Source organism: Tetrao urogallus, assembly GCF_951394365.1.
Source record: "Tetrao urogallus genome assembly, chromosome: Z".
Classification (NCBI taxonomy): Eukaryota; Metazoa; Chordata; class Aves; order Galliformes; family Phasianidae; genus Tetrao; species Tetrao urogallus.
The window spans coordinates 34,711,003-34,737,805 of record NC_136816.1 but is presented as its reverse complement, the minus strand read 5'-3'; the positions used below and the strand labels follow the sequence as shown (position 1 = coordinate 34,737,805).

Below are 26,803 nucleotides of genomic sequence, written 5' to 3'. Positions count from 1 at the left end.
ATGGTTATGAAAGCTTCGGTAGAAGATGATGATTCGGGATGGGAGCTTGGTATACCTGACAAGATGGAAAAGAGTAATGCAGACTGGGTAGATATAACCCAGGATTTTGAAGAAGCTTGTAGAGGTGAGTTGTAGTGGTCATGTTCTGTGAAAAATTTGAATCCTTGGAGGACTGAGTATAGTTTTTTTGTTTCAGTAAATAGTTTGACCCACATTCAAGCTCCAGAGACTGCAATGATTTTGTGTTTTCCTGTGTTTAACACTCTGCAAGGCTGGAAATATGAGAAGAATCTTGTCTTACTTCTAGGTTGCATAAATATAGATTTTTGTTGTGCTCTTTGTTGCCCTATGTGTTTTTGTATGTTTTCTGTTGTTTGTTTGTTTGTTTTACTAAGAGTTCTTTCTGTGTCCTACTGAGTGGAAAGCTCATTTATCTGTGCGGAATTAATGCTGTTTTCTCTGTAAATTTTGAATCTACAGGATATGATTATATGTTTATTTAATTGGTCAGTATATCATTTTTTGTCTTTGAACTAAGGCTCAACTTCAGAAGGGATGTAGTACATTCGAGTCACATGGAGACAATTGCATTGATTTAAACAAAGCCTTTATTGCTATTAGCTATTAGTTTGCTGCAATGGCAAATTTATATATTTTTTAATTTTATTTATTTTATGATGGTCTTATGAAAAATAAAAGTAAAACTGTAGCTTATTAGACACAATAATTTAGACAATCATTGACATAATTTTCTTATACCACTAAATAGTTCCCTCTTATTAATAATGTATGGTTTGTATGCCAGTCAAGTGCATCTGAAGGATTTGCTAAAAAATAATGAAGACAACCAAGCCTTTCAGTTAACACCTACTCTGGAAAATCAGACATCTGCCTAAAGGAGCCTGGAAAACTTGTCCTGTGTTTCACACTATTCAGATTTTTAAAGTTTGGTGATTCGGGTGCTGGTGTCAGAGAGGAGGATTAGGTATGATTATGAAGAAGGATTTTTAGTCTGATGGTTGTAAAAGTGCTAAATAGAAGCAAGTAAAGGTAGAGTAGAAGGGCCTGGTTTGCTTCTCACACTTTATTCTCTTTTAGACTATACAGTTTTAAAATAATACAGTTATGCTGGAAAAGTTGCATTAAAGTTATGATTGTTATTATTTATTGTGCTGTTCCTTCATAGAACTGAAGTTGGGAGAACTGCTTCATGACAAACTGTAAGTATGCCTTTTGAGTAGTTCTGTTTTTTTAAATATTAATGCTTAATAATGAGCAAGACATGCAGTGTCAGCTAAGTTATTTAAATTTTTACTTTAGTTAAAGTAGTTGAAATACTTGCAGTATTATTAATCCTCATGAGCATGTACGTGATGTGTTTCTATGAAGGCTGATCATTTCTCTTTTTGCCAGTATAGTCATAGAATGCCTTAGGTTGGAAGGGACCTCAAGAATTGTCAAGTTTCATCCCCCCTGCCTCAGTCAGAGTTACCAGCCACTTGATCAAGTACTAAATCAGGTTTCCTAGAGCCTCATCCAACCTGGTTTTGAATACCGCCAGGGACGGACAATCCACAGCCTCTCTGGACAGCCTGTTCCAGCACCTCACCATTCTCTCAGTAAAAAAATTTCCTGATATCTTATCAAAATCTTCCCTCATTTAGTTTTAAACCATTCCCCCTTGACCTGTCACTTGTCCTCATGTAAAAGGTTGATTTCCCTCCTGGTTATATACTCCCTTTAAATATTGGAAGGCCATAATGATGTCTCCCTTCAACTTTCTCTGTTCCAGGCTGAACAAGCTTAGTTCCTCCAGCCTGTCTTCATAGGAGAAGTTCTCCAGCCCCTTGATTATCTTTGTGGCCCTGCTCTGGACCCTCCCCAAAAGCCCCATTTTTCCTATGTTGGGGGTCCTAGACTTGGAGGTCTCATGATGACAGAATAGAAGGGACAGTTGCCTCTCCTGCCTTGCTTGCCACCCCCTCTTCTGATGGAATCTAGGATACCACTGGTCTTATGAGCTGCAAGCACACACTGCCGGCTCATGTTAAGTTTTCTATCAGCCAAGACCTCTTAAGTCCTTCTTATTAGAGCTGCTTTTGTCACAGTTTATATACATACCTGGATTACCTCGACCCAAGTGCAAAACCTTGCACTTTGCTTCCTTGAACCTCATTAGGTTCACAAGGGCCCACCTTTCAAGTTTATCATGGCATTTGGATGGCATCCCTTCCTTTTGGTATATCAACCACACCTCTCAGCTTGGTGTCATCAGCAACTTGCTGAGGATGCACTTAGTCCCATTGTCTGTATCATTGTTCAAGATGTTAAAAGAGTACCAGATCCTAGGTGTATCCCCGGGGACACCACCTATTACTGGCCTCGACCTGGACAGAGAGCTGTTGGCTACAGTCCTTGATTATGACCTTCCAACCAATTCCTTATTCACTGAGTGGTCCACTCTTCAAATCCATATCACTCCAATTTAGAGATGAGTTTGTGGTGGGCCTTGCAGAAGTCCAGTAGATGTTCCTTTTGTCCACTAGTGCCACCACTACATTATAGAAGGCAACCAGATTGGTCAGGCACAGGCCTTCCCTTGGTGAAACCAGGCTTGCTATCTCAGGTCACCCGCTTGTTTATCGTATGCCTTAACATGTCTTCTAGGAGGACCTGTTCCATGGTCTTCCCCATCACAGAGGTGAGGCTCACTGGCCTGTGGTTCCCTGAGTCGTCCTTTCTCCCTTTCTTGCAAATGAGAGTGATGTTTCCTTTTTTCTAGTCGCTGGGGACTTTTCCTGACAGCCATGACTTTTCAGATGTGATAATATTACATTTTCACTTAATAGATGCAATGCTAACGTTAGAAGTTATTGTCAGTAACGCTGAAACTAGTAAACCTGCTGAACTATTTTACATGGACGTTCTTTCATGCAAAAAGACCAGAAAATGTTTGAAGTTTATTAATTTACCTCAGATGCCATTAGCATGCTTAGGTAAGCATGCTATATGCTTTAGAGTAATTCTAAAATGCCATCCCAAAGTGGAAACTGGGAGCTCTACACATGAAGAAGAAAATATACTTCAGCAAAAAGTATGTGCTAGGATCTTGCTGGATTTTTTAAGGAACCAGTTGAGATTAAAATATTTTAAAGTTGTATTGTTTAAAGTGTATTATTAAGATATGTAGGTCTCTTCATTTAAAGAATGAAAAAAGTTCTTGCTGAAGAGCAATAATTCTGAAGACAGAAAGGAACATTCAATTTAATGGCTTAGAATTATGATTAGGGATGTCACCACAGTAGAATCAGAGCACAAGGCATGGTTTTATACATAAATGCCTTTCAAAATTAGAATGCACGATAACCCAACACACAATAAGCCGCCTTCTACACTTGCATAGGATTAGAAATGGGATATTTAGTTAGGAAGTGTTCTTCTGCTCAATAAACTAACAATTTCTTTTAAGCAATTTCTTTTAAGTGTGTCTTTTCTTATATAACTGTTAAACAGTCCTCAGATTCATGAAAACCATGCTCTCTCAAGATCAATCATAGTGTTTATGTAGCTTATTGACAGCAGTCAAGAAACAGTGTACTCAGTTTGTCATCATATGTTCTTCTAGACTGGTTTGTTAAGACTGATATAAAAATAATCAAATTTGGAACACATTTATTTTGGTCTCCTTAGTTTTGGTCTTTTTGAAGCAATGTCTGCCATTGAAATGATGGATCCCAAGATGGATGCTGGTATGATTGGAAACCAAGTTAATAGAAAAGTTCTGAACTTTGAGCAAGCTATTAAGGTTTGTGTTTCCTGTTTTTGCCTTCTCAGTGGCTGTAAAATAACTATATGAGTAGATTGCATTTTTTGTTCTTCATATTACTACTGTGATACTAACTCTTCCTGTGAAAATTACTGTAAAATTATTAAATATTAAGACCTCAAATAAAGACATTTTGGAAATAGTTTTGCAAGTCATCCCGCACATCTTTTGTCTTTTATATGAAAATAACTGAAAGGAAGCCAGCTTCTGTACTCTTTTTGTGATTGTTGGTTCAGTTCATTAACATGAACAGAAGCTGTCAAATTTAACAGTATTCACGGTGATGATTAACTTCTGATGCATGGTCAACATTTGTGAAAGTACGCTGAAAGACTGTTACTTGGGAAGAAGTAATGCACTTGTAGAGGATTATATATGTATTTTTTTAACCATGTGCTTTGAATGGGAGTGGTGTGAAAGGGAGAAAGCTGTGTGAAATTGCATGCATTAAATAAATAAAATTAAAGAAACGGGGTCTCTGCTTTCTTGATACTTCAACGCAGTAAAATTCTGTTCAAGTATCCACAATGTAAAAGTGGCTTTCAGAGAATCAGTCCTGCATAGTATTCCTTGTTCAGTCATTGTGACTTTGCATATTGTTTGTGTTTTTAAGTGTTGCCTGTTAACTGGCTTTAAGCTTTTACTGGATAGTTATAGATCAGAAGTTTTATTTTATTGCTTTCTTTGAAAAGCTCTGCGTTGAAGTTGAACACCATGGTGGAAAGTAAGCTTTTTGAGAATTCTTGAAACATTATGAAGCTGGTCAGTAAAGCATACAAATATTCAGAAGTCTTGACCAATTTGTAATTTCCTTTTCAGTTGTACAGTTAATAAGTTGCTTTTTGACATATTGTATTACATATTCTTAATTTTTGTTTCTTGTTTTTTTGTGTTTTTTTTTTTTTTTTAAGGATGGCACCATTAAGATAAAGGATCTCACTTCACCTGAGTTGATAGGAATAATGGATACTTGCTTTTGTTGTTTGGTAAGGATTTATCTGCTATTAGTGTTTAATGTTCTTGCTTTCAAAATATAATCCCTCAATCCAGATTGAAAAAAGGAAAAGGAGTAGAGCTTCATTTTATACATTTTATTCAGGAAAAAGTCATACTAAGATCACTGTGTGTTTGACATGGTGTAACATAATTCCTCTTCTCCTTCCCACTTCATAGACTGACTTTTTTTTTCTTTTTTTTCCTTTTATTTTAGAGAAGGGAACTGTCATCATTTTAGAAATCTTACCATACTGTATTTCATGATATTTCAAGATAGAAATTGTATTCTGCGTTACTGAAGGTTTCGCTTTAGTTTAAAAATGTGAAAGTAGTAGAGAGAGTGGATTGTGAAAAGAAGCTATGTAGAATATTGCTGAATTGTTTCATAGCTGATTTCATTTTTCATACTGGATTTTGTAAAGGAAACTTCTGTATTCGATCATCTCCCAACTTAATGTCATGCCTAAGCCACAGAGGTCAGAGCTGAACCTTTTATAAGTTTCCCCTGCACCAGAATTTAGCTGAAGGACTGTGGCTAAAGGTTGAAAAATCTTCTCCACCCCTTTCTGCTAGTTAGAAAGTTGTGATGATACAGACGTCCTTAATGACTCACTGAAGCTCAATAAGATGTAAAAAGAGTAGGGGTGTAAAAGCGAGGACTTGGCTGTCATGAGTAAAACATTTAATTTTCATTTTCATAGATAACATGGTTAGAGGGGCATTCTTTGGCGCAGACAGTATTCACTTGCCTTTACATTCATAATCCGGACTTCATAGAAGATCCTGCTATGAAGGCTTTTGCTCTGGGGATCCTAAAAATCTGTGATATTGCTAGAGAAAAAGTCAACAAAGCAGCCGTTTTTGAGGAGGTATGTTTCAGTATATGCTGTCATTAAGTATTCAATATCATTTGTAGGCTCTTTAACACAAGTGAAACACTTCTAGTTAAATTACTGTTTAATTGAAGGGTGCCATAGGAGAAGCAGTTCATGCTCCTGAAAGTGTTACACTGGATTTTTTTATTATGCAATGTTCTTTAAAGGATGTTAATGCTCTTTTCTATATTTTGCTTGAGTATTTGAGTATACCACATAAATATTACGTTCAGGAAACAATGCTAATCTTGTGGCTAACCATTTCAAATCAGATTTACATGTGGTTTTCTTTCTGTTTAAGTTTTGATTTTGTACTTTAGGTAGCCGTGTTTGTCTGTCTGAAATGTCCTTGTATCAATGGAATGAGAATTTCTTTTTCTGTGATGTTGGTCCTTTTGGTGCCCTTGTGTTGGAGAAATCTTTTGTTTTCTCTGAGCTTGGACAAGTCACTTTTTAAAAACTAGCCTTAAAATTGATTAAATAGTACTGTGCATCCATAGTTTTTGAAACTTATTGGTAGGATGATGCTTGGCAAGAGTTAGGAAAGTCATAGTAGTATTAAAGATTTATGCAGAATTTTAGCAGAAATATCACCCATAACGGGATGTAATCCACTGTGTCGAATAAAACCACTTATTTTATACCTGGTGTAGTTAAACAACAGCAACAAAAGCAAGCTTAAAACTGTAACTTTGTGTATTTCACTACTCACGCTTCTCTAATTTTCATATTTTAGGAAGATTTTCAGTCAATGACGTATGGATTTAAAATGGCCAACAGTGTGACAGACCTTAGAGTTACAGGTACAAGCTCTGCTTTCTGTGCGCCTTCCTATTAGTCTCTTTCTGTTTAAGCATGTCATTTATTTTCAACCAGATCTAATAAATTAGTAGGAATGTCTTATGTTTCCTACTAGTCCTAGTCCCAACCCTGATGATTGGGTAAAAATAGGGACTGGTTATTCCTTCTCTTGAAGAAATTACTTGGCTGTTTATTTTGTCCAATGCCTGAAAGAGAAGTGGTTTAGTAACTGGAGTACTGCATCCAGGTCTGGGGCCCCAAATCAGGAAAGATATGGAGTTTTTGGAGAGGGTCCAAAGGAGGCCCATGAAGATGATCAGAGGGCTGGAGCACATTGGCGAAGACAAGCTGGGGGAGCTGGGCTTGTTCTGCTTGAGGAAGGCTTCAGGAAGAAGTCATTATACGGCCTTTCAGTATTTAAAGGGAGATTATGGACAGGAGGTATATCAGCTTTTTACACAGGTAGATGGTAATAGGACAAGGGGGAGTGTATTTAAACTGAGGATGAGAAGGTTTAGATTAGGTAGCAGAGGGAAGTTTTTCCGAGAGCCTGCTGGAGCAGAGAGGCTGTGGATTCCTTATCTCTGGATGTGTTTGAGGCCAGGCTTGATAGTGCCCTGAGCAACCTGATCCAATACTTGATCTAGCTGTCAGTAGCCCTGCCCGTGGCTGGGGATGTGGAACTATATGATCTTTGAGGTCCTTCCAACTTAAGTCAGTCTATGATTCTGTGTGCCAAGCAAATGTATAACCATGGGATCGTCTAGAACTAGGACAGCTACAAGCCACTGGAAGGTACTCTTCATGCATTCTGCTTCTCTACTTTTCTACTTATTGTCATCTAAACAGATTGCTTCTGAGTAAAAAGCTCTGTAGTTCTAAAGCCATGGATGCAAACTTCATCACTTCATGCATACATATGTGCAATAGTCTTTCTATGCACTATTACTTATGTATGCTTCAGCCTTTCCATTAGCCTTCATTTCCTCATAAAACTTTTCTGATTTAAATGATGTAAGTGTACTTAAGAACACTTTTGCTTTTAGTTGAATTTTTTCTTTTCTAGGTATGCTCAAAGATGTAGAAGATGACATGCAAAGACGAGTGAAGGTATTTCTTTTACATTTGCTTTGCTGATTATACTTCAGGTGTGCTTAGCGTAGGTTTTAGAGAGGGAGCTGGATTATGAAGAATAAAATTGTGTCAGTAAATGCTGGTTGTGGGGTTTTGTTCTTTTTTTTTTCCATGTGTGTGTACGTGTGTGTGTTCGGAAAGATTGCTGTCGTGGATTGCATACAATGATGGTTCTTTGCCTTGTAGGTAAAGATGGTGAAGTCATAAGCTTTTTCTGAATTCATTAATAGTGATATAATTAGAAATAAGTGGGATGGTGATACGGAGCGTGACATTGGGCTGTGACACAGAAAGCACTGTTTAATTTCTGGCTTTTATTGCACATACTTTGCGATATTAAGAATCAATCTTCCTTTGTCAAAATGTTTTTAGAATTTCCATAATGAGAGTAAATGCACTGTTTCCAGAGTGTACTGAGGCAGATGTGTTTATTTAAGAAACAAGATTACTTAAGAAACATGCTAATGATATGAAATGATATGAAATGAAAAAGAAACATGATATGCTAAGAAGTTTTGAATTTAGAAATGTTTTTTTAGTGCTGTTTAACTCGGAAGGTGTTCTATAGAGGATAAAGTGCTTTTATCAGTAACTTTCCTTTGCAGTTTTTAATTAATTAGTTCAAATTCCTTAACCTTTTAGAGCACTCGAAGTCGACAAGGAGAAGAAAGAGATCCTGAAGTTGAACTTGAAGTAATTAATTGGTTTACTTTTTAACTTTCTGTTTAAAGGATTAGTACACTGTCACTTAAATGAGCAGTTCAGCTCATGGGGATTGTGTGTCACCATTGTTGCTACACCAGTTGTATATGAACTACTCTTTAAGAATGGTTCTTAGCATAGCCCCATCTGGTACCTTGTCTTTTAAGTGGTGAAAGAGTTCCAGATTGATCCTGGTGGCAGGATAGTGCTGCTGCAGTGCTGTCATTTTTCTGCTTGCCTCTCTAGAAAACATGATTAGCAAAAGTAGAAAGTCTTAACAATCTTGTGCCTTCTCAACTCATTTCCTTCCAACAGCTTTTACTCCTGTTGATAAACTCTCCATTAAGGGACAGTTTAGCAGCAGAAGGTAGAAGCAGTGTAGCTCCTTCCAGAAAGGATAGTAATTAATCTATTTGGTGTGGTTGATATAGAAGGGTGTGGCTGTCCACTTAAGCTGAAACTGAAATGGATTTGCATAGGAGCTATAGCCAGTGGCTATCCTTTAGCCAAAGTATCTTTGTATCTTTTTAAGACTAGAGGGTATAAGTCAATAAATCTACTTATTTTAAAATCTATTTATTTTAAAATCTATATTTAAAATCTATTTTTTTTATAAGTTTCAGGATTTAATGTATATTGCTTAGTAATTTGCAGTGTTTTTTAATTACAGCATCAACAATGTTTGGCTGTATTCAGCAGAGTAAAGTTTACGCGGGTACTACTGACTGTTCTAATAGCCTTTACAAAAAAAGAGGTATGTGCATTAGGATCCTTTCTCTAAGGCAGTACAAGTACTATGTAAATGTGAATTGATGTTCCTGCAGGGTTAAGTAAGCCATGAGGGAAGCTATTGCTCATTTTTCTTTCAGTTACTACAAAAAACACATGAAGGTGCAGTAGCTGATACTAGTATAGCCTTCCAGAAATCACTTGAAGAAATTGTATGAGACTTTGCAGAGTTACCTCATATCAGGCTGTATTTTGTTTATCTCTAGAAAATCATTAGCTTTTCCTTCCATATGGGTGTTGCATTTATATCTAAATTTCTTCAGTCTGAGAAGTGGAAAGTAACAACTTTCCATATAGTTGTTTTTTTAAAAAATACTGGATTTCCTAGCTGTTGAAAGGAAACTGCTTGTTTTAGTTAGAATTGCTTGTCACAAACCTTTCTGTTTGAATGACTTCACAGAAGAGTAGGTAACTGTATATTGCTTATTATTTCAGTTTTCATGAAGGTTTTTGTTTACTGGCATGGAGTTGTGCTCCTCCTAGTTATGCTGTTGGAGTGGTTGCATATTGGATGGTTTAAAAGTCCTTGATTAAGTTAAAATTTAAAGTTGTCAAATGCCAACATTATTGATAAGCACCAGTGGTGAAGAAAAGAAGTAGCTGAGAACAACTGCATTCTGAGCATCTCCATTTGTGGTGCAGAAATCAAATTATGGCATGGAAGTGAAGTGCGAGCAAATTCTGCTTGTATTAATTGCTATGAGTTGTTTACTTCCTAGCTTGCTTTGATTTGATTTTAGATCTGCTTAGCAGCTTATTCACGTAGTAGAACTTCAAGAGGACATTTTGCAGAACTGTGGATAGTGTTCAGCTTCTGTTAGCTCTTCAGGGATTTTTAAACTTTTTTTTCCAAAGGAATTTGATGTTAAGTATAAAACATCTGAAGCTTCCTCAGGGACCATTAGCCTAGTACTTTTAAAACAAAATTCTGTTTTTACAGAAAGTTGTTTTAAATGGTATTCTTTCTGCTCGCATTTTGTTTCATAGAATGTCAGAAAATTCAGCATGTCAACAGGTAATGGATGACTATTTCTAATGAAAATGTAAGATTTTCTAATATTATTTAGTAATTTCATTTTGCTTGAAAGCTTTTGTTCTGTCGATATTGTTAAGAGTTCTGCTTTTTTTTTTTAATGATAGGTGATATTTTTTTCATCTTTGGAATACTTCATTTGGCAGAAAAGTTTTGGTTTTTTCTTCTCCAGATCTGCAAAATCAAGAGTGGAAGACATGCATAGTGTGTTCTAGACTTTCAATTGTAATTATTCTTAAGGCTTACGTTACTTAAAAATAGTTCATAAAATGCAATATTATACATACAGACATGTAAAATATAAAGAAAACTTTTTTTGCACAAAAGTTTGTCTTTCAGAACTGTTATGTTCAAACATGAATTGTGATGTCATGCTTTTTTCTCCAAAACTAAGATGAATTCTGTAGTCAAAATATGTTAGTTTAAAATGTGATTAACTGTCCTGTGCTTTTTAGACAAGCGCAGTTGCAGAAGCTCAGAAATTGATGACTCAGGCAACTGACTTGCTGTCTGCCATCCATAATTCATTACATCATGGTATACAGGCACAGAATGATACCACTAAAGGAGGTAAGTTTTTTTTTTTTTTTTTTTTTCCCGTTCTTAAATATGTACCTTGATAAGGTTCAATATTTAAATATGTTTTAAAAAGTTTGTTTTGAGCTAGTACTCTTTATTATACAAACTATTAGAGCTTTGAGCGCTGCTTCTTCTGAAGTAAGCAATGTCACCTCAAAGCCAGAATTTATGTGAATACTGAATACTGTGCATCGCATTTCAAATCAATGCATATGCCATTTCAGAACAGGAAGCAGCACCTCATTGTCTGTACAGGTAACTGCTGAAGAGTTGAGGGTTTTCTAATAGTAATCATTATCTCAGTTGCATAGCTGGTGTCACCAGAAGTTAATGTCAGCTAAAAAATTCATTTAGACTAACTGAATCATTAATATCATACCTTTAAGCTTAAAGTGAGTTCTGAAAAGTCAGCTTATATGCAGCTTTTCTCTCTCTCCTCTCTTGTTAGATCACCCTATTATGATGGGCTTTGAACCTCTTGTTAATCAGAGGTTACTGCCTCCAACTTTCCCTCGGTATGCAAAAATAATTAAAAGGGAAGAAATGGTCAGTTATTTTTCCAAACTAATAGACCGAATAAAAACTGTATGTGAAGTGGTAAACTTAACTAATTTGCACTGTATATTGGTAAGTATGAATATTTCATATTTATAGCCAAATATAAAATCTTACAATTAGACTTACGAAAAAAATGATTCAGTGCATGCATTGCTGTTACACACTGCAGAAAAAAAGGATCTGTATGAATAAATCTTTTGGTATTTTCTGTGTATTTATCTGGTACTGCTGTGCACAGTTCAATATCTGCTAACACTCCTGGTACTTCATCTTATTTAATTAATGGATGAAGGCCTTTTTTCTTGTCAAACATCTCGTTTTTCCTAACACTTTAGATAGTAATTATGCATCACAGTAGCATTAACAGAGGAAAGTAGTTTCTTTGTAACTTCTTTTCTTTGTCTGAAAATCTGTGTCTGCCATAGCAGAACATTGTCCCTGCTACATTCTTTATCGTACATGGATTCTATAACACAGGAGCACAGATCTTTAAGCAAGTTATTCCTTGAATAGAAATAAAGCTAAGCAATTGTGTATATTCTTTCCTGAATAAGACATGCTGCCCTCAGTTGCTGTCTACATTGGTTATAAGCGATTTAAATGCTTCTCTGACATACACATTTTCTCTGACAAGGGAGCCGCAGATGAGTCTGGCATTGGTCAAAGACCATGCAAAAATGCTTTGTCTTCCTATCTTCCATTACATGAGTTATAGCAGTGTTTGCGTGAAACACCTGCAACTAGTCAGTTCCTGCAGTTTTATTACAAACCTGGTTCAATATTGGTGAGACATAAACAGCTTCACAGTATCCTGGTTTTTTTCTTTAATAGTACTATTTCAGTGTTGTACTGAGAAAAATAAATTTTAAACCTTCTGTTTTGTAAATGATAATTACAGAAGAAATAGATTTTAAGTTCATAAAAGGTTTTTTTATAGTTCTTGTTCCTTTTTCTTACAGTCAATATGAGCTATGCTATCTGCATGTGTGTGTGTGTGTTTTTCTGTGTGTATTTACACAGTTGTGTGTGTGTGTGTGCATACAACATGTGCATAAAAAATACAACCATGTATAAGAGTTGTCATATTAAACTGACTTGTATTTTGTTTTTTCCTTAATACAAATTAGGATTTTTTCTGTGAATTTAGTGAGCAATCACCATGTGTTCTTTCAAGATCTCTGTTACAGGTAATGTCCAGTCTTTGAGCAAAGTAATTAGCTTTCATGACAAATATGGATTCATCCTCTTGCTTTAAATATCTACATTATTTGCACGCCAGTTAGTATAATACAGGTTTTAGAAATTTTCTGTTGCTACTTAAGTATCAGATACATGTTCTGATCTCATTGTTTTAAAACATTTTTAAAATATTGTTTAGATGATGATAGTACCTACTGGTTAAAACACGGTGTTGACCTTTTTCCTGTGCCTTAATATTGGCCCTGTACAGGCATTTTCTGCTATTCTGCATTTGCTAACATTAGTCTGGGACTGATCATATATAAACTATCTCTGCTGCTGCAACAGCAACTGATGATTGGGATACAGTAGAGTTTTGGACTTTGTTTCATTTACCCTAAAAAAATCATTATGTATTCCATAACTCTGAGTAAAATACACTTCCTTATAGGAGGTTTTGATCTGCGTAGGGTGTCCCTGGATGTCAGAACTTCTTTCTCTTTGATCCCAATTAAGTCATGTGTAAAATTGATGGAGATTTACTGGCAAGTAAAACATTCTCATAACATACGTGTGTTCTGACTTTCTACTGCATGGGTGCCTGGCAGCACAGTTTCTCCAGTTGCTGGAGAGCCATGTAGAAAAGGGGCAAAGCACTTATGGGTGAAAGTGGAATGAGCAGCAAATGTGACCAGTGAAAGTAGTAGTATCTGGAGGGCAGAAAAAGTTCTGCATTGGTCCCGTTCTTTTCAGATTTAACTTTATTTGCCTCCAAGGGAACTGTGCAAAGTATTTTCTGTTAATCTTTGGAAACATCTGTGTGATGAATCATACTTGAAGAAAAAGAAATGAAATAATTTTACATGTCCCATCTTATACAACCACTAGAGCTGTATTTCATATGAATTCAATACAAATGAATGATCTCAGTATGCCTCTGTTTTTAAGATTGCCAACTAACCAGACTATCTGAATATTTAAAGCAATTTTGATACATTCAGGTATCTTAAGAGTTCTCTATATATTATTTCTAAAGCATTGCTTTTAACTTAACACATTTCTGAAAGTACATTTTCATTTTCAGACGACTTTTCTGGTAGATAATAAGAAGGTGTTTGGTACTCACCTCATGCAAGACATGGTAAAAGATGCTTTAAGATCTTTTGTGAGTCCTCCAGTACTTTCTCCAAAGTAAGTGTGTCTTGAATTGACTTGCATGTGTGTATGTATGATATGATGAAAAATATTTCTTCTTACAAAGGCAGATTCTTGAAGAATATATGCATTTTGTATTAATCTGTGCTTAATATGTGAAATTATTCGTACTTATGTTTCTTGTTGAATTTTGTGCTGCATAGAGTGGTGACATTTTAAATCCATCTGTGGATATTTCCCTTCTAGATGTTGTCTTTATAACAATCACCAGGCTAAGGACTACATTGATTCCTTTGTGACACATTGTGTTCGGGTAAGTGTTCATTCCAATTACACTGAATACACTCATATATGAGTACTTTCAAGATTAAACTTACATTTGAAAATGAAACCAGTTATTTTAGATAACTGATGGGAAGGCAGAATTGGAAAACTTGACCATCTTAAAATGGCAATGCTTAGAAAGTCAGAAAGCTGTTGTTGCTTTCTTTTTTGTTGTTGCCTGTATTGTATTCCAGATTTTTCAATAACACTTTCATTAACATTTGATTTTACAAGAAATCTTTACCAACTGCCTCTTCACAGGGTAGTTTCATACAGAAAGTGCGTAGTAAAAACTGAATTATTTTTACCTTCTCTCTGGTTAAAAAACAAAAGTGAAAAGATTCCTTGTATTGCAGTGACAGAGCAATGAAAATACCAGAAAGTATTGGAAGACCTATATCTTACTCTTACTCTTTTAAATCTCTTCTTGCAAGCAGTTGCTTGTGATTACGTTCCTCAAAGATGCTCACCTAAATCCTTGTTGACTCGCATACAGAGAAGTGGGCATTTGCATTTTGCTCCAGATTGCTTGCCTGTTAACTTGCAGGCTTCCTAGGGAGTCTGAAGGACCCTACCTTCTAATGATAGATGTGTAAAGTATGCCTAGTACTCCTCCACAAGGTTGTGTTGAAAAATTAAGACTGTGCTTTGTTTCTTTCAGCCGTTCTGTAGTCTCATTCAAATCCATGGACACAATAGAGCTCGTCAGAGAGATAAGCTGGGTCACATTCTGGAGGAGTTTGCCACCCTTCAGGATGAGGTAATGTCCTAGGTAGCAGTCCAGCAAACTTTTCTTTCATGGCATATTCCTGCCAGATTGGAGCATATGGTATTTGTTTATATGTAAAAGAAGCAATTCCTCTGTTCTCATGTCTTAAAAAGAACTTCAAAACAAGGATCTCTAAATTGAGACCAAGAAGCATATAGGATGAATCCAAATACTTCTTGTTGGATCTGTTGAATAAAAAGATACTGAGTTTTTGGGTTTTTGTTTGCTTGCGTATTTTATTTATTTATTTTAGATTAACTTCGTCATGTCAGTAAACTTTGTGGAAACATACTGTTATGTCTGTAATTCAGCAACAGTTGCACTCCTTGTACTCTTCTGTCCATTTTGTAACTGTTAGTCTGCAAGCTTGTAAGCAGAGACAGATGGACAAGGCAGAAGTCCACCGGTTTCTGAAATGCACTGAAGACTGCTTCTTGCTACAGATCCTCAGCATGCCTATAGGAACAACACAATGCTGAATTTACTGCTGGCAGACTGAGAAGGGATATTTAACACCTAAATACCAGTGGTGGCCTTAGATACAGCTATCATAACTTTGTGAAGTTTGGGGTTTGGTACAGTATACTGAAAGCAAGTAATAAAATAAAAAAACTTAATTTTAGAAGTTCCAACTTCAGGATGCTTAGCACCCAGCTATGGGGGATTCCTTGGTAGGCATCTGTGGAGGTCAAAGAAGCTTGTAAGTGCTGGGAATTATTCGATAACAGTCCTTCAGAATTACAACATTCCATCCCCTACAAAAGGAAGGGGAGGAGACAGAACAGGAGGCTGTCCTTCCTAAATAATGAGCTTCTCTGTGTGCTTAAAAGCCAAAAAGAAGCATACAATCTATGGAGAAGTGACCCGCTACGCATTAAGGACTACAGAAGTGTTGCTAGGGCGTGCAAAGTTGCCATCGGGGAAGCTAAGGATCAAGGCTGGAAATTGCCTTAAGTGACAGAAATGAGAAAGGTTTCTTTAGTTACATGAGCAAAGCAGAAGTGCACAGGGAAGACATATTCCCACTGACAAACAGACAGCAAAGCTGGTTGTTAATAATTATGACAAGGTAGAGGTTCTCATTACCTTCTTCACCTGTGACTTTGCCAGCGTAACTGGAGCATAGATTGCAAGGTAGCTGTAACAGTACAAGTCTTAACCTACAATCAGTGGAGGAAAGAAAGTGTCAAAAGCTGCAAGCTACACTGGGAGAAGTTTTGCCTTGATACAAGAAAGCAGTTTTTTTACAGTGATAACAATCATTACTGCAACAACCAGTAATGTGATAAAATTCCTATCTGTAGGTTTTCAAGGTACTTTTGCAAAGGATGCTGTATAGTCTCATGTAGGCCCCATTTTCCATTAAAGTTTAGACCTGATGATCTTTGGAGGTCCTTTCCCAATGAACTGTTTTGTGCTTCTCTGAGACATCTTTGCAAGACACTTCTGAAAATTCAGATTTATTGCTCTGTAAATAGAAAATGGCTTTCTTTTTGTTAAGTTTAAAAAACATGTGAAGTAAGTAGTAGCTATTTAGAATACGTACTCCAGCTTGTTTGGGATTTTTCTCCAGACTGGACAGTAAAAGACTACAGGAAAAGGCAAGTTTTCTGCTGGGAATGTTTCCTTAGATAGTCTGAGGTAATGAAATTAAGCATTTTCTATGACCCTCATGCTAAAGAAAACAATCATTTGGAGTTGAGGGAAATTTTATGTATTCTAGCATCTCTGAAGATGATTTGCTTGAGAGTTTACTGCAGTACTGCAGCAAAAAGTGCTGTTTCGAGACGCTTTTTTTTTTTTTTTTTTAAACTTTCTGATGTGTATAACGGGATGTTTCGTTCAAGACTACTAATAATATTCTAACTGTGAGAGATTTCACATCTTCTATACAATTACATTTTAACACTGAATAGGTCTTACCAATGTTCTAGTTTCTCTGGTAGGCCACAGTGTAAACATACTTGCATTCCAACCTTAGAAATATAGTATTTCATTGCAGCCAAGTTTAAAAAAAAAATAAAATAAAATGAAGTAGTGGTTGCAAATACAGAAGGACAAATAATAGTTTGCTGTATTTTCTGAGTTCCAGTGCTCACATGACTGTTAGTAATTTTAAAATCTGAAATTTTAATATGAAAAGAGATAGTGCTGGTTAACAAGCTTGCCTCCCTGAATTATTGTATTAAACATTTTTTCCATTCAGTATAATTTCCTTATGTGAAAAATGTTTCAGATTTTTACCAATTCTAGACCATTGACACAACAGTATCTGGAAAAATATTTCTGTTTTAAATTTGGAGCATAACTTTGTGCAGCACTTATATTCTGATTTCTTTATTTCTGGGAGAACTTCATTGCACTTGCAGTCTTATATTCTTCCTCTTGTCTATTACTGAATAGTTTACCTTTGTTTTTCTTTTTTGGTAGGCAGAAAAAGTAGATGCGGCACTTCATAGTATGTTGCTGAAGCAGGAACCACAAAGACAGCATTTGGCATGCTTGGGCACCTGGGTCTTATATCATAACCTCCGTATTATGATACAATATCTTCTGAGTGGGTTTGAGTTGGAACTTTACAGCATGCATGAATATTACTATATATATTGGTAAGAGAATGCTTTCTTTACAGGTCTTGGGGGAGGGATCCTATCACGGAGTTTTAAATGCAAACATTTAAAAAATGGATTTAAACTCTTCTTTTGGTCTTACGCTGGTTCAAAATGCTATTTAGTTTCCTGTTCATTAAATTACAAATGGACAAGAAAAATCTAGTGGTCTCTTTTCTAGTTTTACGTATTATTGTACTTCATTTTCACTGAGATAGTAATTGGCTCTCATTTAACTTTCAGAAACAGTGTCTTCTAATGAAAATGGGTGAAAAATACACTGATTAACAGAGAGAACAATGCAGGAGGAAGACAATTTTATATTTTCTGTCTTTGTCCTACCGAGATCATTTTGTTGACCACCTTAGTGTTTTTAAAAAATTTCAGTGTTTTAAGTTGTGGCTGTGGTACTATGTAAAAATAACATCGTATTCTTAAACATATTTGATGAGTTACGTGCCTTTACTGAAAACGATCACCCTGTATGAAGTCAAAGTACTTCTTTTTCCTCCACTGTACTTTATTCGCATGAAATTATTTTTCATAGTAGATGACTTGTTCAAATGAGAAAAGATTTTTAAATGGTTCAGTGTTTCAATACAGCAATAAAAAATTTAATGTTGATCCTATCTACTATGAAGTACTTCTGTGCTCTAGCAGAGGTTTTGAGGGGTTGAGTTGGTTGAGGGTTTTGTTTTTTTTCTAATGAAGTCACCATCAGACTTTTATGTAATCTATCACTATATTTTTTCTGAGCAGTTAGACAGGTTCACATTACTTGAACTTCAGTGCATTTCATTCTGTTTCTGCTTTGCTTTGTTGATGGTTTGATGGTTTTTCCACATTATGTGGGAAAAGTAATACTGCAGATAGGTAGCAGAAGTTTGCGACATGCTTTCAAGTACTACCTTAGCAGTAATACCCAGCTTTCTGTAACCTAGTGTGCATACCTGCCTTATTTTTTAATAAAATCACTTATAGTCTGAACTATCAAATGAACTGTTTTATCTCCACACATTAAGTGATGAAAAAAAGAGGAAACCTGTAAATTACACAGTAATTTTTCTCCTGAGTTATAAATTCTTACAGAGCATTATTTTTTTCTTCATATAATCTGGATCTATAATTTATGTTGTTTTTCTTTAATTCCTTTTGTTCTGAAATAAGATCTATTGGACTGTCTCCTGCTCCAGAGGAAATTTCTCTGAAAGAATTCTTTAAAATTTCTCTTCAAGAATGTCACATGTATATAGTGTGAACTTGGCACTTTTCTGTGATAACACATGAATTTTTAAAGCTTGAAACTTGGTAAAATAGAACACAGAATAATTTGTTGTTTTCAGCTGTGCACATTTTTTAATGGATTTAATTGCCCTAAAGTTTGTTCCTGTAAGTAAGTTCTTTGAGTAAACTAGTTAGCATTCAGTTAGAAAGCATGCATTATGTTTTATGCTGTCGTACTTTACAGGGGGCATACTGTGTTTTCCAGGTACCTATCAGAGTTCCTCTATGCTTGGTTGATGTCAACGCTGAGCCGTGCTGACAGCTCTCAAATGGCAGAAGAGAGAATAATGGAAGAACAACAGAAAGGCCGTAGTAGCAAGAAAACCAAGAAAAAGAAAAAAGGTATCTGAGATGTAAAGTGATTTGGTTTTTTTTTTCTCCTTTTCTTGTGACCGTGTCAAACTGAAATTAAAAATTGAATCAGAACTTATGTCAGTTGGAAGAATGTCCTGAAGTTTATGAAGGCTAAAAGTAAAACATTTTAACTGAAATAATCAATCTCTATGTAGGAGTTTTCCATTTATTATTTAAATAAGTTTTTCAAAAAATATCCAAATCTTATTTGTATTCATAGCTTCACCAGTTGTGTTATACCTTAGATGCTGCGAGATGTAGTTAACAGGTCCAGAGCAATTGTCTTTGAAAAATACTACCTTTCCAAAGGAATTATAGACTGCAGAGGTATGCTTTTTGTGACTAGATTCTGTAGCTAGATTCGAAGACCAAACTTTCAATATATTTCTTTATTTTCTCTTAGCCTTCAGAATGTTTCTTAATTTTTAGATGTTGAGTTATGTTATTTAAATTCAGTGGTAGCAATCTTGTGCAAAATTTTCTTTTAGAAACTTGGTCTTTCTCTGATGCTTCTATGTGAGAGATAATGAGAATTTCTCTTTCACTATAATAGCAGACTGACTCTCTAATCAGAGCAATAAGCATGCCTGCTAAAGAGGCAGCCAGACACACCCTAAGTAGTATTTAATATAGCTTTGCCATACCTAAGTGGCTAATAGATTGTAGTAAATTGGAGTTATCTTAGCATTAACTTTGTGATTGAACACCATGCAGACAATCTACTTCTTTGCTCTCTGTTTCTCTGTACGTATATCCTTGTCTTCTAGTCAAGGGGAACATTTGGATTTGAACAGCCTGAGATTATTTCAGCTGAATTTTCTTTGTTCTGGAAGTTCAGAAAATTTTACACTTTGTAGAAAGGTGCCAAATATAAGGCCAGTTGGCAATAGTTATACAGTGGAAGCTAAAGGGGAAGTTCAAAGAATATTATTTCAGTAAAAAGCATTTCTTCTTAAAAAAGCTTTAATCTTCTGCTGACTGTTGGAATCAGTTTATTGAAGGCACCATAACATTCATGTGATTGTAATTAAGTGTGTCTTATGATATTTTGTGTAATAGGTGCCAAGTGAACAGGAAAAAAGTGTTCCTGTTCTTCATGCTCCAGTTGTCTTTCATTATTTACAATGCAGAAGGTGTAGTCTCTTTCACTGAATAGATCAATCCGAGCCAGCTAGCTTATATCTTTAACTTCAGCACAGTGTGATGCTGAAACCATTAGACTGAAGTCAGTGCAGAACACTACCCTAATGCTCAGAGCACACGGAAAGGAAAACTAATTCCTGGTCTTAAAATGAGTACTGAGTGAGTCCATGAGTAATTCTCACCTTCTTATGAGAGTGAGCAGTGAGATGCAAGAGAACGGTATAGGTTTTGATTTCTGCTATGTAGGTGAGTTATGGCTGTGTTTTAGTGTTCGATTTTGAATTACATTTTTGAATACCAACAGTTGGCACTCAGCATGTTTACACATTTCAGTACTTAGGCTTATCTGTATTTATTAGGAAGAAACAGATGCTGGTGATTATCATCATAAGTGAAATTTCTTCCGTTATTTTCTTGGAAGTACAGTTACATACGTTTGCTAATTGCATGGAAGCTCACAGTACTTCAGGAAGGGTGAGAAAATTTAATTGAAGAAGTGAGAAATGTGTTAGAAACAACTTTCCTGGAATATGTGCAATTCAACAAGCAGTATATTGTAATAAGCCAGTTTAATGAAAATGAGTAATTTACAGAAGCATTTTAGCTTATCATATAATACAACAAAACATGTCATGTTTGGGCAGTGCTCCTGGAAATAATCTGAAGTAAGTTCTCTTGCTTATATGGAATTTAAAAGATCTTTATCTAAAATTTGCAGTTCGCCCTCTGAGCAGAGAGATCACTATGAGCCAAGCGTACCAAAATATGTGTGCTGGGATGTACAAGGTAATTTTTACATTTTTTTACTGATCAGTGGCTTCTTTTCTTTTTTAGTGAGACTTAAGTATACGTTGCATGTCCTCTTTGTTTTTAGTGGCACTGAAAATGAATTTCAAGTTTTTAATGTGATATAGTAAATTCTCTCCTTGTTTTGCCCCTATCCAATCAGTGCAGAATTATAGCTTTCATTTTGCTTGTGCAAAAGACGACACAAAGCTAACACTTCTCACACTTCTCACTGTACTCTATCTTGTCCTTTTTAGACAATGATTGCATTTGACATGGATGGCAAAGTAAGAAAACCAAAGTTTGAATTGGATAGTGAACAAGTGCGGTATGAGCACAGGTTTGCTCCATTCAACAGTGTTATAACACCACCCCCAGTGCACTACCTGCAGTTTAAAGTGAGTGATTTTAAAATGCTTTTGTAAATAATCATTTATTTAGGTAGTGTTGTTATAAAAAGAGCTCTTAATGTCTCAGAGTTTGTATTAAGGCATACCTGGGCATCTTCAGATAGTGAAAGGGGGTTGAGACTAGAGGGTCATAGAATGGCTCTGTGATCTTCAAGGTTACTTCCGACTCAAAACGTTCTATGATTCTGTAAGTCAAAATTGCAGGAAGTTCTAGCTTTAGTTGTATGCAAAGAAAATTGTTTTAAATTGTTACGAAGACACTTAGATGCTTGAAAATTGGTCTGCTCTCACAGTTTGAAATGCTTGTGTTGATTTGCATGAAAATGAAGTCTACTGAAAGCTCGTTGACAGACTTATTGTGGTAGTTTGTCTAGCAGAACATTTTTATTACTGGAATAATTAGGAAAAGGAAACAAGGATAAAACTAGATTTCAATTTTAAATAATGGAAGTGGCAGTTGGAAGTGATATGTGAATGTCTGTCTTGTCCAGTCTTATTCTGAAGTAGCGTTATAGATCAGATAGTGTTATAGATCTGTGTCCAGTCAAGTCCAGAAAAAATTCAGTGATACACATTCCTCTTTGGAAAACATGATCCTGTTACATTTTTTTTTTTGTTCCAGTTAGTCTGTGGATAACCTGATTCTGGGCTGCACTATCTGCACTTTCTTCTCATTTACAGTCTAAATCTCCCAAGCTGCAATTAATGGTCTTTCCCCCTATTAGCCTGGTATTAAAGAGAACCCTTATGGCTTGTATTCAACTTAATGTTCACTGTAACAGTGCGCTTCCTCCAGTTTGTTGACCAGACTGTAGTGATATGTGGGGTTATTCTGCTTCAGATACAGGAACTTTGAAATTTCACATTGAACTTTCAGATACCTGTTGGCCAATCTTTAAGCTTTTACAGGTCTGTCTGGTACTGCAACTGTAATATATAGTATGCCAGCCACACTCCTTAATTTAGCATCATGAATAGCTGTTGTGGAAGTGAAGACATGGCTTCTTCCCTGTCACTGAAGCTTCAAAATTGTATAGAATGAAGAGTTAAGTAGTGTGAGTCTTAAACGTTCTTTCAGTAAATAGTGTTACAACCACTTGGCTTTGTATTTTTTGTTCCTTTTTTTTTCCTCCTATAATTTTATTCCCTGCTGCATAGGATTAACTAATCAAATGAATGGCAAGTTATTGAGAACAGGTATCATTTTATAGCAATGTTTTATAGCAGTGTACAATGACAATTAAACAATGTATTGATGCTTAAGATTTGCCTTTTAAAATAAATGTTTTTCACTTTAACTGCTTTTTCTTAAAATTTATCAATCTCAATCAGGGTAATAAAAATAAAACTTACTGGCAACTGATCTTAATGTGTATTTGTATATTTCTTTTATATGTCAGGAAATGTCTGATTTAAATAAGTACAGCCCCCCTCCTCAATCAGCAGATCTCTACATGGCAGCTAGCAAACACTTCCAGCAAGCTAAAATGATTCTTGAGAATATTCCTAATCCAGACCATGAGGTAAGACTAAAATACTGGAAAAATTAGTAGCTTTAATGATAGAATATGCTTGTTTCAAGCTGAGTTTGCTTGAGATCCAGGGTACCTTACATGCACTCTTCCAAAATTTGAGTAAAGCTGACCAGCCTTTTATTAAGGGCTGGTCAGAGGAGGGTGGTGGCGTTTTACACTGTGTTTTACACAGCAGTTCATTTCATCACATTTGATAGATGGAATCTGGATTGTGCTCACCCTTCCAAGGCTCTCTCTGCTGAGCATCTTAAATGACAGACAGCAACATAGTTCTTGCTTGTATGATACCTGCTGATGTCACTTGAAAAACGTATCAGTTTTACCAGGAAGTTAACATCCACACATTCCTAGCTTACCAGTAGCCTGATAATTTTCCCTGAGAGATGGGAAAAATTAGTTTGGCTGGAAAGTAGATTTCAATCTGGCATTTGTTTCCATTTGTTTTTTCAGTACTAGTTTGTAAACACTTCTCTTCATGTTCAGTGTATAGGGTAGATACCTAGAGTCTGTCTAAACATTTTTTTTTTTTTGGACAGGTGCCTCAGAATTTGTCATATTTTTAACAGTCTTTGTACTTAAGGATGGAAGACAGTGGTCTTATGGTCTGTTGAACAATAAAATGTCCCCTTTATTAAATATCATTAATCCACTTAATGTAATTCTGAGTAAATTCAGAACTCTTTGATCTCTGGTGAAATATATTGTTAAGAGGACTGTAGTATTGTTACAATATGCAAGTGTGTGTATTATCCTTGGAATGTTTTTGAAGTCATATGCTTTCAACTGAAAACTACTTGCTGTTCTCTGAATAGGTCAGTCGAATTCTGAAAGTTGCTAAACCCAATATTGTGGTCATGAAGCTTCTGGCAGGAGGTCACAAAAAAGACTCTAAGGTAAGAAAATACCAGGTTAAATTAATGTGAAATATGTTAGTCTATGCAACAATACCACAGCTGAATTAGCAGATTTAAGCCACAGTTACTCTGACTGTCAAAAGAACTGGGAAGTAACAATTCATTTTCTCTTGGAAACAAGTATGTTATAATTATTTAAGTAAAGAAAACTCTTATCTTTTAAATGTCTTTGAAACAAAATTGGAAGGTATGTGTGGGATAACATGTACAAAATTAGTCTTCAAGAACAGGAAGGAGTAATTGATAGTGTGCCAGCAACTTGTGTGAACACAGCAAGGAGAGTGGCTGGCTTTCAGGATCAGTGGATCAGAGGGGGGAGAGAGGGCCTTCAGACTTTCCTGCTGAAGGGTAGGCACAGAAAAGATGATGCTAAGAAATGCACTTCACAACTTTGTACCTCCTACCACTGGAGAAATTACTGAAAGATCCAGAACCAGGTTGGAGCATTTTTCAGATAGATAGAAAAGAGCTGGGATTATTTTTTCTATCTCCTTCTGCTGCTTGAGTGTAATATTTTAAATGCCTCCCTTCTAGGTTCCTCCAGAATTTGACTTTTCTCCTCATAAGTATTTTCCAGTTGTGAAGCTTGTTTGAAAGACGAGACTTTGTTAGGATACCTGAAGCATAATCAGGTACCAGCAGTAGGATGGAATATCTAGTATTGTACCAGCTGAGTGGGATTTCTGGGATAAAAGTGCTGATTTATGGAATATCTCTAGCCTGCCTTTAAAAGAACTGAATGACAACTGCTGTTTTAAAGTGGTGTTTTCTAATGTTACACAGGTGAAGCTGATTTTAATCAACTGTATTGTTGACAAATGTTGTACCTTCTTTGATTTAAATAAAGATTTAATCATAAATTACTTCTACAAATGAACCCTGACAGAAAATGGTGTTTAAATACTTAACCCTCATTGCTGAATAAAAATAATGCTCTACAGCAGTATGTCTGATAACAGACACAGCTGAGCTGCTGCAGTTAGAAACAGCTTCCATACTTCTGCATGAATGCATTACATTTTGCAAGTAGAACGGCTGAATTCTTTTCTTGCCAAGTCCATTCAATTGAAAAAACCTTTATAGAAATTAAAAGCAGATGAAAAGTAGAAAAGTAGAAAAAAAAGTAGAAAAGGTAGAAAAAGTAGCTTTTCCATTTAGCTCAGTGATTTTGTTTTAGATTTATAAGTTATCATGGAGCAATTTTGCCTCAAATGGGTGAAGTGCCCTTGAAGATACCCACATGAGTTGAGATGAAAACTATTTGCTAAGACAGAAAAGGAAGGAGAAAAAATAATAGTAATGATAATTACATATAAAATGAGATTACTTTGGAAATGAGTCCTGTTGTCTGACTCAATTCTTTCTGGGGGGTCATGTCCCTACAAGACATACTTTCCAAGACCCAGGATAGATGTTTCCAGACAGCCATTGGTTGCTTCCACCACTATAAGCTAACTTCCTTGAGTTTTATCTTAGCCATTGTCCTCCATACCAAAGAGGCTTTATCTGTTTGGCTCCCTTAAGGGCAGGGCATGTCTTGCATTCATGGATAACTGTCTGTGGTCAACTCTACCCCTTGATCCCAAGCCCATCTGCATGTTGCATCTCTTCCTTCATGGCCTGATGTATTCCACATGACATCCTGGTCACCAAATTGGAGGAAAAAATGTATTTGATGGAAGGACCACTTGTTGGGTAAGGAATTAGCTGGATGGTCACGCTCACAGAGTTGTGGTCGGTGGCTCAGAGTCCAAGTGGAGACAGGTAGCAAGTGGTGCTCCTCAGGGATGGGTATTGGGACTGTTGGGGCTGGTGCAGTTTAACATCTTTGTAGGTGACGTGGACAGTGGGACAGAGTGCACCCACAGCAAGTTTGCAGATGACACCAAGCTGAGTGGTGCAGTTGACACACCAGAGGGAAGCTATCCAGAGTGACCTGGGCAGGTGTGAGAGGTGGGCCCATGCCAGCCTCATGAAGTTCAACAAGGCCAAATGCAAGGTCTGGCACCTAGGTCAGGGTAGTCTCAAGGACAGATACAGGTTGGGCTGAGAATGGCTTGAGAGCAGTCTTGAGGAGAAGGATTTGTGGATATCAGTTCATGAAAGATTCGATGAGCCGGTAAAGTGTGCTTACAGCCCAGAAAGCCAACTGTATCCTGAGCTGAATCAAGAGAAGTGTGACCAGCAGATTGAGGGAGGTGACTCTACCTTTCTACTCTGCTGTCGTGAGACCCCCACCTGGAGTACTGCATCCAATTCTGAAGCCCCCAAAACAAGGAGGACATGGAATTGTTGGAGTGGGCCCAGAGAAGGGCCGTGAAGAGGGCTATGTCCTCTGCTATGAGGACAGGCTGAGTGAGAGAACTGGGGCTGTTTGGCCTGGAGGAGAGAAGACTCCAAGGAGACCTTATAGCAGCCTTCCAGAACCTGAAGGGGGCCTATTAGAAAACTAGGAAGGGACTTCTTATAGAGGCATGTAGCATGGCTTTAAACTGGAAGAGGATAGACTTTGACTATAAGTCAGAAGAAATTCCTGAGGGTGGTGAGACACTGGAACAGGTTGCCCAGTGAGTTTGTGGATGCTCCCCCGAAAGCATTCAAGGCCAGGTTGGATGGGACTTTGAGGAATCTGGCCTAGTGGGAGGTGTCCCTGTCTATAGCAGGTTGGAACTAGGTGATCTTAAAAGGTCCCTTCCAACCCAAACCATTCTATGATTCTATGATTATTATTATAGTACTATTGTAGAAATAATTCACCCATACGTTGCCAAACCAGATCTACCTGAGCTGCTTCAAAGGAACGGAAACCCCAGATCATGTAGTTGCAAAGATGTCCAACTGAGGTACTGTAGGCCACTAAAAATTCATCTGCCTTTTGCTGCCTTGTTGTAAGGAATTATAGAAATCCTTCCAGTCTTCAAAATGTTTAACTGCATACCAGTGGCTCAGGGAAAGCTTTCTGAATTTCTCCAAAAGATGCAGCAAATAAGAGAGACACCAGGTAACTTCTACAACATTCACAGAACTCAAAAAACTTGAACGATCATC

General features: G+C 36.4%; 1 protein-coding gene across 1 annotated transcript; it reads left to right on the top strand.

The window, feature by feature from the left end:
* On the top strand, positions 1-24,349 carry NAA35 (N-alpha-acetyltransferase 35, NatC auxiliary subunit; the record flags this gene model as incomplete). The annotated part of the gene is made up of 22 exons (XM_079548486.1): positions 1-124; positions 1,187-1,220; positions 3,691-3,805; positions 4,738-4,812; positions 5,524-5,691; positions 6,434-6,500; positions 7,565-7,608; positions 8,275-8,325; positions 9,005-9,088; positions 10,612-10,726; positions 11,184-11,362; positions 12,421-12,480; positions 13,557-13,663; positions 13,874-13,940; positions 14,613-14,711; positions 17,151-17,329; positions 18,819-18,955; positions 20,829-20,896; positions 21,154-21,294; positions 22,707-22,829; positions 23,654-23,734; positions 24,290-24,349. 22 exons carry the CDS (start codon positions 1-3, stop codon positions 24,347-24,349), a joined length of 2,178 nt encoding a protein of 725 aa, XP_079404612.1.
* Positions 24,350-26,803: the final 2,454 nt, after the last annotated feature.